The following is a 14,457-nucleotide window of genomic DNA, read 5'->3' as shown; positions in this document are numbered from 1 at the left end:
CAGAGGTTTATAATACTTATACAATAAATTATCTATAAGTTGTGTAAAGTTAATTAAAATCTTCTATGTATAAATGTCTTTTTTGTCTGTATAACTTAAGGTTAGTTAAAATATTTTGTTTTAAATCTATTCTTGTTTATAAATATTGGAAATGCGTTTCATATTTTATATGATTTAATATTAAACATGTTTTTAACCAAATAATTAAAATATTACTACTGTATTTTATTTTCTTATAAAATATAAATATAAATCTATAATCAGCACAATTAAAACTTCAGATGTTATCTATGTAAACTAACTTAAGTTATAAAAGATTGCTTTTTTTTTACAAAATTTAACGAATGCTTTGCTGGAAAGATTCAAAATAAAAAATAATATAAAGCCTTTAGGAGTAAAATGACGAAACGGGTAGTATTTTGAACTTAACTTCTGTCATCCCTGTCATGTACGCAAGTAATTAAGATATTTAGGCCTATATCAAAGTATAGATAAGTGCTTTTAATATTACACATTAAAAAGTAACTTATAAGCAGCGGCGGCCTTATCCATTGCGAGGCTCTGGGCGGCAGATCTTTGCGAGGCCCTTGTCCTTTGTGCAAAGTATGTGAATTGAAATAGTAGGCACTTATTAATATTAATATATACTGTACTATAAATTAAATTTATTTTATTGTTATAACTAATAGCCAAGGATAAAATAAAAAGTTTTAAATATCAACTTTTTTCTACTTGGTTGTTGCGCGAGGCCCCTCCAAGAGCGAGGCCCCGGGCGATTGCCCTGCTCGCCACCCCCTAAGGCCGCCACTGTCGAGCCCCGTCCCTCACCACCCGGCCACACCATTGTGGGCCTGGTGGTGAGGGACTGCGCATTGTAGGAAACCGTACGAGACATGCTCGATGTCTTTTTACACCAAGAACTGAACAATGCGCATGCCAGTTTTACACCAGTTAGGGACTTGTGTTGAAAAAAACCTAATATTTGCAAAATACTCGCAATTATTTTTATAAATTAATTTTGTTTCATGATAATTTCACAATTTCTACGAAAACCGGGCAGATCAATAATTAATCCGGACATAAAAATTGATGTATTTTGTATTTAAAATAAATGAATTATTACAAAATATAAAAAGATTTTTAAAAATTAATAAATATATAATAAATTTTCTTTCATTTAAATAAAAAACTAAAGTAAATTTAAAATGTGGGTGTCAGAGTCGACACACATTTTTCCGACTCCAATTCCTCTGGCCAGAAATTCCTCCCGACTCCGATTCCACAGCCCTGGTTTCAAATAACAAAATCTTATGAATTGATATTGGTTAGAAAAAAAAACGACTAAAAACATATGAGCAATTATTTATTGTGACATTGTCACAATTCCAAGCTCCAAGTTTAAAATTTATTTAATTTAAAATATATGCTTTCAATCTCAAATTAGTACCTTCTTGCCCCTGTACATCATACTTTTCCTGTTAGCAAAAGTTGTGTTGTCATTAACTTTTTACAGGAAGACATTTTTGAATTGAAATAACATGACTTCCAGTTTGCATCAGAAGTTGATATATAGTTAAATGGAATCTCCTTTCACTAAGCTTTCCATATCTAGTCTCATCTTTCATCTATCTCACTCTGTTCTTCAGATTAATATAAGACAGACAGCAGCAACTACATTTCAAATTTCTTCTTTCTTTGTATATAGGATCTTTCATTAGATTTTAAAAAAAAAGAGTTGTACTCGATCTCAAAGTAAGCGAAGGAACACACAAAATTCTGTTCAAATCTGTGAAATTCACATTTTCTGATAACAAAAATTGACACTAATTCTAGATGACTTACCATGTGTTTACTTCCTTTATTTACATACGATTTCAAAATCTCTGAAGAGAAATTGATTTCTCTATAAGCTATGAATGAAAGAAATGTATTAATACATTTTTTAAAAGAAATAAAGCAATCTCAAGTAATAAAAAAACACTCACTGGGAATATCTTCCAGTCTCAAGTATTGGAAAACAATAGAAAGAAGACAGGAAGAGCAATTTTTAGGACATCCAACCTCACAGAAGACTGTAGGCCCCGTTCTAACCAGTTCTTCAAATTTTTTTTTGCAATCGTAACATAAGTATATGCTGAAGTATATTTTAGCTCTTTCTTCACAAACATAACATTTTCCAACTGGACTCAGGTAAAGATTGGCTTCCAATTCTTTGAGATAATCTGTTTCTTTTTGTCTTACTTCTTCCAATTCTTTGAGATAATCTATTACTTTTTGTTTTACTTCGTTTATTGCTTTGAGATCACCTGTTTCTTTTTTCTTTCCTTCTTCCAATTCTTTGAGATCACCTGTTTCTTCTTTCTTTCCTTCTTCCAATTCTTTGAGATCACCTGTTTCTTCTTTCTTTCCTTCTTCCAATTCCTTGAGATCACCTGTTTTTTCTTTCTTTCCTTCTTCCAATTCTTTGAGATCACCTGTTTCTTCTTTCTTTCCTTCTTCCAATTCTTTGAGATTGCCTGTTTCTTCTTTCTTTCCTTCTTCCAATTCTTTGAGATCACCTGTTTCTTCCTTTTTTCCTTCTTCCAAATCTTTGAAATCATTTGTTTCTTCTTCCATTCTTTCTGAAATATTAAATAGATTTAAGATGGCTTCTATGCAGATAAGATTTTGTATATGTACCATACTTTGTTTCCTACATGTAAGATTTTTTATGCCATTACAAAGTTAAGGGTTTCTCATTATTCTAATATTAAACTTAAGCTTAGATTGCATTTTAACTAAATAATCCTATATTTATACAGAAAAAGTATCATTAAGAAATTAAGCTTTTATCTGAAAAGAGGAACTACGTTTATCAACATACTAAAGATTTTTTAAAAATTTCAATTAAGGCATGTAATTTTGACAACATTCCACGTGAATTTGGGAAATTCAGGTGGGTTGTCAAATCAAAAATTCATTTTTTTTTTGCTTTTCGGGGGTTGTTTTTTTTATTTTGGGTTTTCTTTAAGTTCGAAACAAATCCATATATAATCGCCGCCATAGATGGGCACTAGGTTGTGCAGGGTCTTACTACACATGATTCGATGTGCGTAGCTGCGTACAGATGAGACAGTTGACATTTTTCAACATCTATGACCCTAATGCCAGCAGTTAACTTCTGTGCTTATTACTGTGTTTCTGCTAAGCTACGCACTGTGGCTACTTTCTCGTGCACCATCCTGTATAATAATAATTTAAACGTAACAACTGTGTCTACTTGCCTTAATTCGGGACTGTCGATATTGAAATAATTTACCTATGTTTGGGCCTTCTAAAATTGGAATTGATTCTTCTATTATTGTAGTTTCAACAGAAATATCCTCTGCAGTCACCTGCATCTTCTGCATTCCCTCCGAAAAAGTTTCCTCTGCTCCCATTTCAATGCCTAAATTGGATTAATATGTAGTAACTAATAACATGTAAAATTGTAAAAGTTCTATGAATAAACTTACCAATTGATTGGTCACTTTCTTCGTCAATAAAAACCCATTGATTATCACTATCGCCTACAAAAAAGAAAAGAACTCATTAAACTGGAAATCTGGAATTAAATGTGTGAATATACATAAAATTATTTTCTATAACTGATATCATTGATGGGATTTAGAAACAATTGACTTCACACAACAATTATTCTGTTTTAATTACTTGTAAATATGAGATTAATTAGTCGAGTTCTAGAACAAAGGCACGGAGTCTGCAGCCCTTTGCAGCTTCTAATGCAGCTTAATAATGTACAATGGTACAAGATTAACATTTCTGACATGAATTTTCGGTTACGCCGATATGATTTATATTGTTACATATATACTGAGCACATGCTACTGCATTGCATTCAGCCTTATGAAATCCCTCTGAAATGAACTATGGCATTTCGATTACTAAAATGTTTCACATCTAATCCTGAAGCAATCAAAATTACACAGTACTAAGTGGAAACATATGTTTACAAAATTTACAACTTGTATCTTAATGAAAATTTATATTATGGAAGATTTTGTGTCCTATTCAGTTTTAAGTATAGTAATTTATGTGAAATTTATAAATAGTCCCAAGCACTTTAAACATTAAAAATGAAATAAAACAGCTTTCATACTGATGGTGTTGCCTGACATTCAAATCAACTCAATTTAAAAAATAAAGATGCTCAAAAAGTCAATAGAGTGACATCAAATGGCCGTATTTTGAAAAGTTTAATCAGATTTATCGTTATAAAATTGTAAAAGATGAGACAACCTTTAGCTCGAGTTAGATATATAAAATTTATCATCTTTTCCCAATCTGCCCCCTCTCCAAAAAACCATTACTTTGGATTTAGCGTCGTTAATAAGTAGTTTATAAGACTTACAATAATCCTGTAGAACATTAAATTTCCTCTGAAGACAAGTAGATGAATACGAAAATATTACAATATCGTTGGCAAACAGAAGACAGTTCAGTTCTACCTCTGGTGATATAGATATACCCATAGTACAGTAGACCCCCCCATAACATTGTAGATAATTCCATGTTATATGAATTCCATGTTGTACGAGTCACTTAGATTTTACAAATATGTGAGCCGTTCACAGCTCGGCACATGTATTTGTAAAATCTAAGTGACTCGTACAACACGGAATTCATATAACACGGAATTATCTACAGTGTTATAGGGGGAGTCTACTGGTATTATGACTATGAAAAAAATCTGGTAATTGTTGACTAATAAACAAAATAGGGCTAAATGGTTCACCCTGTGAAAGACCTTTATAATTACCGCTTCTGAGATACAACGATTAAGTTCAATTTGAAAGGTGGTATCAGAAAAAACAATTGTCTTATAAGATTAATAATAACTATCTTTGAAAGCTTTCAGCATAAAATATGATGGTCTATTGCAGTGTTTCTCAACCTTTAACGAATCATCACCCCCCTTCAATGTACTATCGCCCTCTTCAATAAAACCGTTACGTAGTATTGCCTCTTTCACTTCAAAATTCTGATGCCCAGGGCCAAGGCTAACGCCAAATTCGTACTGCATTGAATAGACTAGTGACTAGTATAATGTTATTTGTTTAATCATTGTACTATATAACAAATAAAATATCTAATTATTCTTAACATAATGTTTTACTATATCGCCCAGAAAATTGTTTTTCACCCCCCAAAATATAAATTGTTATTAATTGTCCCCTCAACATGGAAAAACGCCCACATGGGGGCGATATCGCCCCCGTTGAGAAACACTGGTCTATTGTATCATATGCCCTTGACAAATCAATGAATCCAACATATAATTTATTACTTAGCTAAAACTGGGATGTATGGGGTTCTTAGAGAGGTAAGTAACTTTTGAAAGTGTCAGTCGCACTGAAATAGTGGACACCATAGACTGTTCCCCATGAGGACCCAACTCTCACTTATGGTTCCAAGTAGTTGGTAGTGCATGCCAACGGCCACACCCTGGGAAACCACCTTGGCTGGTGGGCTAGACTAAGTGTGGATATCAGTAGTATCATCCGCTACTGGTAGTTAGGGTGTGCCACTTTATAGTGCACAAAGTCTGGAATGGCCAGCATGGCAGAAGAAGCTATCAAAGATCAATAGTGTAAGGGGCATGACAGTAAAGTAGGTGACATACTAAGGGCACATTCTTGGCATCTAAAGTGAGATGTGGCCAGTCATTGTGGAAAAGAATGGAGCCACACCACGTACCCTCCACCATAGTAGGCCATGAGAATCGCTACCACTAATAGGATGAGTTATAGGGACAAGGTTGAACCCCCTGCAAACTGTGTCTCTAATGAATGCTCAGTTGTGTCCTGAGAACAGTAAGTTTGACTCTAATATTAGAGAATATGAAGAGGCCATCTTAACCCCACCTAGGAGGATGACATCAGAAATACCCAAACTGAAGACCAGGAATGTACTCCTTAACACAGAAACTTGGAATGTGAGAACATCGTATGAACCGGGAAAACTTGATGATCTAGATCAAGATATAAAGTCAGTACGGCTTGATGTAGGTATTTGTGAAACAAGAGGACAGAATCAGGAAAGCTAAACAAGAATGAATTTACAATGATGTACTCAGGAGCACAGGCACATGTAAATGGAATAGCTATCATTATGAAAAATAGTATAGCAAGATCAATTAAGGGCTTCACTGCAGTCAACGAGAGAATCATTGCAGTAACGATAGCTGCTCAACCTTTTGACATTCTCCTAATACAGGTTTATGCACCCACAACTGGCCACGAGGAATAAGACATTGAAATATTCTATGCAAATTTGAAGGAATCAGAGAAAATGGGAAAATCAAATGATATAATCATGGTTATGGGTAATTTTAATGCAAAACTGGGCAATGAGAAGATATTGGAATGCATGGGCCAATATGGGCTAGGTAAGAAAAATAAGAGGAAATAAATTCATTCAATTTTGTGAGAAAAATAAGTTGATAATCACCAACACCCTGTTTAAACAAGAAGAGTGTATACATGGAAAATTCTAGGTGATATTTGCAGAAATCAAATAGACTTCATTTTGATTAAGGAAAGATTCAGAGATATTATAAAACAAGATAAGTAATATCCTGGAGCAGTTATTAATTCGACCATAATCCAGTTGTAGGGAAAGCAAAAATTAAACTAAAAACCTGTAAGCAAAAATCAGTATCAGTATCAAAAAATGTGAAGAAATTGAAAGTTCGGATAAAGAAAATAAAATAAAAGAACTCTATGAAAAAATCAGAGAAGTCACTTTTAAAAAATGGTATTTCAAGCACAAGGTATGAGATTTAAATGGGAGAATAATCTTGGAGACAGAAGAAATAATGAAAAGGTGGTATGAATATGGAAAGGAATTATTCCAAGGTGACAGGGAGGAGAGTGAATCACCCAGGGAGTTAGAAGGCCCACCAATACTCAAATGAGCAGTTGTAAAAGCCATTGATAAACTTAAACCCAGTAAGCCCAGACAATATAGAACCAGAATGGATCAAAGCTCTAAATGACAGAGGCATCAAAGCCCTAGCTAAGTTATGCAATGACATCTATTAACTGTGATACCTTCCTGAATACTTCAATCTATATTTGTTCCAATCTCCAAAAACCAAAAGCAAATAAGTGTGAGGATTTTAGAACCATATGCCTAATTAGTCATGTGACAAAGGTTCTAACTTGTATCTTGTTAAATAGAAACAAAGGAAGATGGAACGAAGGCTTAAGTGAAACACAAAGTGGTTTCCAAGAGAATAAAGGAACAAGAGAAGGTATTTTCAATCTGAAAACTATTATTAAAAGATATAAGGAACAACAGAAAAATATTTATATATGTTTTATAGACTATACAAAGGCATTTGATAACATGAAACATGATTACCTTATTAAATGTCTATTAGAAAATAGTATGAATGAAAAGGATGTCACATTACTCACCAATTTATACTGGGAGCAGAGAACTGCAATAAGGATTGGCAAAGAATTGTCGCAAAACTCCCCAATATGAAAAGGAGTTATGCAGGGTTGTGTGCTGTCTTCAATTTTCTTCAATCTTTATACAGAAAGAATTTTTAGTCAAGTCAAAGATCTAAAAGGAGTAAACATAGGGAGCAGAAATTTCAATAATCTTAAGTATGCTGATGACACTGTGCTATTAGCAGAAAATGAATGGGATCTAATGACGCTGATAGAGGAAATATCAAAATTTGGACTAACACTGAACTACTAAAAGACCAAAACTATGGTCATTTCCAATGAGAAAAACTCTAAAAGTAAATATTAAAATTTGAGACAGTAAACTAGAGCAGATCAAAAGTTATGTCTATCTGGGACATATCATTACAGATGAAGGAAGGAAGGATGAGGAAATTGGAAGAAAAATTGGAATTGCAAGGACTGCATTTACAAACATGAAACAAGTGTTGATATCAAGTGAGATTAGTGTGAGAATCGGGATTTATTAGATTAATTAGTGTAAGAAAATACATTATTTCTCTACACATCATTTACAAGAAGGGAAGTTACATTCATTGTTTTTGGAGAAAAGGGAAATCGGCATCTTTCTCACACGACCTTATCTGTAATTTTGACGACCATATGTCTGTTTACTCATCTCACATCCTGTAAATTCTGCTGTTTCTTTACGCTATCGGTTAAAAAGTACAATAAAAAGGGGTGATTTTTCCAGCCATTCAGGGGCAGTCTATAGAAATCCGACATTGCCACATAGATGACAGAGAGTCCTGAAATTATGATCTGCCATACAAGATGCATCTCTTTGTTCAAAAAGGTCTCCATCATATTTTAACTTTGTGTGCCTACATGAAGAAGAAGACAGTCCCACATCCACCTCCCCTACTCCCAACTACAAAAGACTACTTACCAACTTACATAGTAAGATAGTACAATTTATATTATACTTGTAAACTCTCTCTCGCGAGGATAGGATAGAAATTGTTACTTTCTCATTTAAGATTAGCTGTAACACTTGACATAATAACATATCTAAGAATAGAGACTTATTTGAGTTAAGTTCGATTATGCTAACTTGTATTCAATTTGGAGCAATGTATATGGTATATTTCTTTTATCTATTAAACGTTAATTGTTATGTTTGCATATTGATTCCATTTATTTGCTAAGTTCAGACCATTCACCCGCTATGAGTTGGTCTTATCCGCAACTCTTCCCACTCATCAACGTAACAGCCCTCCTAATTAAACAATAACTTAAACATGTGATAGGGAGCAAATTCCTTTCTTATCTGGTTTCGGAAGCTGCAGATGATGGGTATATGATTGCCTTGTCTTCGCACCTTCTTTAACTTTTAATTTAAAGCCATCCTATGACCTTGTGGGCAACTCCTATACCAATTAAGCGATAAAGAGTAAAAACTAAACTCTTTACTCCCCGGTTATCCTCAGATTAATATACAAACAAGAGTTAGGTTGGCAAAATGTTTGGTCTACCCTGCTTTATGGAGCAGAGTTGGACAATGTATGCAAATAATGAAAAGAAATTAAAAGCATTTGAAATGTGGATGATTCAAAGAATGCTGAGAGTTCCTTAGAGTGCAAGAAGAACGAATAAAGATATCCTGGCAACTGCAAATCAGAAAAGAACCTTACTAGAAGTAGTAAAGAAAAAAAAGTGAGTTATCTGGGGCATGTACTGCGACAACAAAGTCCACAAAAACTATTACTGGAGGGAATGATTGAAGGGCAAAGAGGCAGGGGTAGATCAAGAATGAATTGCTTTAACATCATCAGGAATTGGACATACTTAACTTATGAAGGATGCTCAAGAGAATCACAAGATAGATCATGGTAGCGTGAAATGGTCATCAACCTCCTAACAGGAGAAGGCACCTAAAGAAGAAGAAGCTAAGACTAATTGCAAAATTCCAAGAAAAAGGAATAAATAGTAACCAACACATCTATATAACCATAAAAGTACCTTAAAAAATCCTTAGTTATGGTTTCGTTTTTATGCTATTACTCTACATTTTTTCTTTTTACTTTCATGACTGATGATTTCTATGGCAATCAGAAAACTGATCTCCATCGAAGATTTTTACATTTTTGGACATAGGACACATTGAAACGTGGAGAAATGCAAAAAAATTCGGGATAATTTCTCTCCGTGTGTGTGGGGGGTACGATTTTTTTCATCCTGTTTGAAGCTTAACTCCTGTGCTTTTTGTCGAAAATTTCTGAAATTTTGCAGGGAGGTTTGTTTATTAGGAGGATTGATGCTACTAAATTTTGGTGGTTAAAGGTCGAGGTGGTGGGGCGATAATGGGGTCATGTGTATCTCAAGTAGGGTAGGACTTAATGACTATTTTACTCGTTATTAGTATTTAGCAATTAAAAAAAAAAAGAAAACAAATCCCTACCCTCAAAATAAAGCTTTTTGCCATTTTATAATAATAAAAACTATATAACGTTTTTAATAATAGAATATCGTAACAGATGGTGCAACACACGCAGTTTTATGCTGCTGGGAAAGTTAAGCAAATGGTTGCTAGATTTTTATTTTATGTATTATAACAATTGTGATATTTAGTTGCGTATAAATACTAAAAGATAAATGTCTTTTATCCTTGCAGTTATACTGACATTTCACTGTATTAATTTATTTCAGGTATTGAAATGGAGGAAACTGTTTCAGAGAGACTACAGATGATAGACAACTTCACTGGATAATCCTTTGGAAACTAACAAGACAATCAAAGAAACAATTACATTTTTTGGAGTCTCGCATATTTATTTCAATATTGGGTATGCCTAAATTAAAGAATGTGGTTGCATCTTTCCCCGGATTCATTTCCTTTCAAAGGTGACACACCTTCCGAATGTATCACCAGGAACCTAACGACAAAATTTGTCTCGGAAGTAAAATCTAACATTATCAAATATGAGCATGAGAAAAAAGGGGAGGAGGACTCGCAAATAAGAGAAAATCGACGACGCCAAGCAGTTCGCCTGTCTTCCAGAGTTCGTCATTCATCTTTCCCCTCCAGAAACTTCGATATACCACCTACCAATCTATCACCAAGTGATCCACATTGATCTAAGTTATGTAACATTGTACGGACCAGACGTCCTCCGATCTACCTATTTGCCAGGTCAACCTCTCCAACAAGCAGAGAACAGAGTATTTATCAGCATGCACTGAATGTAAACTCTCTCTCTTGTGGTTAGGAACCAGCTGAAATTCCTAACTAACCTCCTATAGTTGTAAATATATGTATAATCCTATGTAAATAAACGGTTATTAGTTTCCGTTAAATGAGTAATGGAATACACTGATGTTTTCTCACATCCATAGCAAGTCACATGACCTGGCTTAGACGTCAGTCGGTCACGTGACTACAGCCCACCCGGGCGCGTTTCCGGATAGCTTTTCTTCTTGCGGAAGAATTCGTTTTTTCTGCCCTATAACTTGCGGGCGTCACGTGATAGAGCAAAGCCCCTTACGTTGCGTACCTTAATAGCGTCGCTGAGCTGCATTTGCGAACGAGGGTGAAATAAAGAAAAAGATGGCGACGTCTGTAGAGACAAAATTTAAAAGAAGGGTTCCAACAGCATTCAAAGTAGCTACGAAAAAAACTCGAAACGACACATACCACTTACATCATATACATTGACGTGCGCTTTCCACAATTTGTAAATTTTCATTCATAAAAACCAAATAATGGGCACTAAAATGGAACTATCTGAGCCATGGAGCGCTACATATGCCGTCAATAAAACTATTTAGTTACTAAACAATACATCTTTATACTACACCTAAAAAAGACAAAAGAAATTAGGAATAAACAATCTAAACATTGATGAATATTGTAATTAATATCTTAGTTTGGTAAGATACATCTTCACTTCACGGAACAATGCATAACGAAATTTCATATCGGTGACCGGAAAAATTACAATTTTGCCTAGGAAAAAGTCGCAGCAATAAAACTGACATTTCTATTTATCCTAACCGGGGATTAACGATCCCCTCTGAAAGCCGGCTTAAAAACATTATTATTATTATTATTGAGCATGTGTAATTATAAATTTGGATCGTGAGTCGTCTCTGACAGACTATACATAAAGTTGCTATTTTCGGGGGTCGACGTTGGAGAAAGACAATTGTTCTCTTCTAGGAGAATTGCATTTGTCATTTTCTAAAGCAGATAATAAACAAAACAAAATATACTTGAAATTAGTCTAGCATATTTCTCCGAATCATTCTTATTATTGATAAGAACTTATCCAGCGACATTTTATTTCAAAACGTTAGAATTTATATGTATTAAATAAATAGCTGGATATGTTTTTACCCTTAACTTCCTGTAGCGCCTTAAGAAAGACCCTTTCTCTCCATACTAATGGCGAGTATTGTTCTAAAGCGCTTAACAATGTCAAGAACACACAAGAATATTATCTTAATTTAGATTTTGGTAATTATGTTTGCTTATTATTTACAGACAGTCATCCTAAAATGGGAAAAGGACCCTCCTTTGTTTCTCTCCCTCTTCGCTATTGTGTTTCAAATCGTAAACAGCTGCACCTAAGGGAGAAGCCGGAGGTAAACAACAATTTGCAGGTGTTCTAATCTTAACAGGAACCACAAACTGTCACAGTCATCCTACTCAGTAGTATAGGAGGAAATTAAAGAAATGGAAGCGTAAATTAAATTCGATGAAAACCTAAACCATTTTATTTGTACGAAATAAGTAAACAATACAAGCAACACAATACGTGGACTTCGTACTTGACCTACTTGTTGATAATCGTCAAACTTGCGGGGGGTCCCTCAAGTTCCTTATAGCGAAAATGCACTAAATTAAATTTCAATTTTGAGTTGATTTCAATCCTTTTAAATTATTTAAACCACGACGAAACTTTTTTTGGGGAGACTTGCGTATTTATTATACTGTATTTTTAGGTAAAATATTTAGTTTTACGGCGAGTTTCAAATTTAATCTTTCCCGTAATTAAAAAAATAATAATAATAATTTACTTTCAAAACTTGCCTTCTGAATCAGAAATTACTTGCGGTCGTTCGTCCATTAACGTTTGACTAAACAAATTCAAGATAAGTCGAATGAATGGATGAACAGGCCACTGTAGCACAGAGCATGCAGACACGTGGTTTACACGTGACTGGAAACCAGTGTTGCCAGATATTTCTAGCTTTTGTAGCAAAATTCAAGTAGCCGACTCAAAAAAATGTTTTATTATAAATAACTCTTATTATTTAGTTTGAAAGTTGACTAATAGATTTTTTTATTAAACCAAAGTGAACATTGAAACAGAAAACATTACACATATTAAGTAATAGAACATAAATGCCTAAATCCCAAAGTACAGAAAGTAAACTAGAGAACAAATTAAAATATTAAATATATTTTGGATGATAAATTTAATAAGTAAAGTTGTTTTAACTTTACTTTAACCCTTATTAAATTTTAACAGAGGGTGGGAGCCGTACTGATAAAGGGTATTGATGATCCCAAAATGCACATAGTTTTTTTTTTAACTCTCCGCTTTGTGGGCACTAAGAAAACCTTTTTAACGAGCCCATTAAGAGTTCGGCCAGGCCTATAATGCGGCGGTCGGGTTGTGAGGGACGGGGCCCGACTACTCCAATAAATTCATGGGGCATTTCGATCCGTCCGGTTATGACCCGGGTCCCCAAAGCGGCAGGCTGTAAAAGTGTATTTAAAAAATTTTTGCCCTAGTAAATTTTTATCAAAATCAACTATCTTGAATTTCGAAGAATTGACATAACTCAAATAGATGCTGTATTGAACTGACTTCCCTTTCTGCTGAGCCTGCTGATCTTCAGCCATTGATCCCTAGACACACTGGCGGCTAATTACAGAACGATTCCGTAGCCGTAGTTCCGATTTATACCACGAGATGTCGCCACTTCGTAAGGTCGAGAAGCTCGACAAGAATAATTTTAATTTACAGTCTGTTGTGACGTCACTGAACGCAATCGGTGTAAGTACACAACAGTCAGAATTAATTTATTACAAACAAAATTTGCTACTTTGTAAATTTGTCTTTTGTCTAATATACTATTTAATGTTTATACATGTATTGTAGCTTTAAAAGATGACTATTGTTCATTATTTTTATCAAAATATTTCAAATTATACAATATATTATAAAAGTTATTCTACAGAATAAGTAGAATTTTGTTCTGAAATTTTTTTAATCTCAAGATTTTCCTGCCGAATTTTCAATCTCTTACTCGAAATGTTTGTTTTTTGTATTATTTAATAAAATTATTCATTGCTTCTTAGAAATAATTTAAACGTTTTATACTAGAAAATTTTTTTCGTAGGCATCTTTATTTGGTTTTCACGAGATTTTTAAAAAACCTAACCCTGGCGAATACCAAGAGTTAAGTGTATCTTGCGTAATTTGAGTAAAGTCTTTCGAGTTGATAGTTTAAATCCATCAACAAATTATCCTTGCCAGTAAAATATTATTGAACTTTTTGTAGCCTCATTTAACAGATTCGCAATCATTTATTTGAACGTTTCATCCTAAAACTTGCCTCGGGCCGGCACTGGTCTCTATTAAGAATGCTGACAAGTGAAAGTCTTTTATAACAGAAATTTTAAAGGCAAAAATATTTTTCCGATTGTTTCTGATATTGTTTAAAATACAATTAAAATAAGAAAAATAATTTAAAAATTAGATAAGAGTGTTATTAATCTAAATTGCGTCGACTTGAAATTGCAATACGATTTTCCTGATTATTTGCAAAGTAATCGAAAAAATACGTACTTTTGATTCGAAGGGACGAACGATATTTCTTTAGTATGAATTCATGATTATAAATGAATGGAAGAAATTTACGTAATTAATACAAACAAAGTATATATTATGCAAAAATTTAAATTGAAAAAAATAGATTATCTGAATTA

The 14,457-nt window shown here is 33.7% G+C and overlaps 1 protein-coding gene across 1 annotated transcript in view; it reads right to left on the bottom strand.

The window, feature by feature from the left end:
• Nucleotides 1–13,094, bottom strand: part of LOC111614833 — a 22,735-nt gene extending 9,641 nt beyond the window's left edge. The window contains exons 1-4 of the mRNA XM_023356198.1: nucleotides 12,550–13,094; nucleotides 3,495–3,548; nucleotides 3,299–3,427; nucleotides 2,325–2,621 (exon numbers count right to left, since the gene is read on the bottom strand). Of these exons, the coding sequence (XP_023211966.1) occupies nucleotides 2,325–2,621; nucleotides 3,299–3,427; nucleotides 3,495–3,548; nucleotides 12,550–12,586 (517 nt within the window). The 5' untranslated portion in view covers nucleotides 12,587–13,094. The remainder of the gene's footprint in view (nucleotides 1–2,324; nucleotides 2,622–3,298; nucleotides 3,428–3,494; nucleotides 3,549–12,549) is intronic.
• Between the last annotated feature and the right edge of the window lie 1,363 nt (nucleotides 13,095–14,457).

The sequence above is a fragment of the Centruroides sculpturatus genome, unplaced genomic scaffold, assembly GCF_000671375.1.
Source record: "Centruroides sculpturatus isolate CEXI.00-Female unplaced genomic scaffold, Cexi_2.0 scaffold1845, whole genome shotgun sequence".
Lineage (NCBI taxonomy): Eukaryota > Metazoa > Arthropoda > Arachnida > Scorpiones > Buthidae > Centruroides > Centruroides sculpturatus.
The sequence above is the reverse complement of the archived record's forward strand: the minus strand, read 5'-3'. Positions and strand labels throughout refer to the sequence as shown.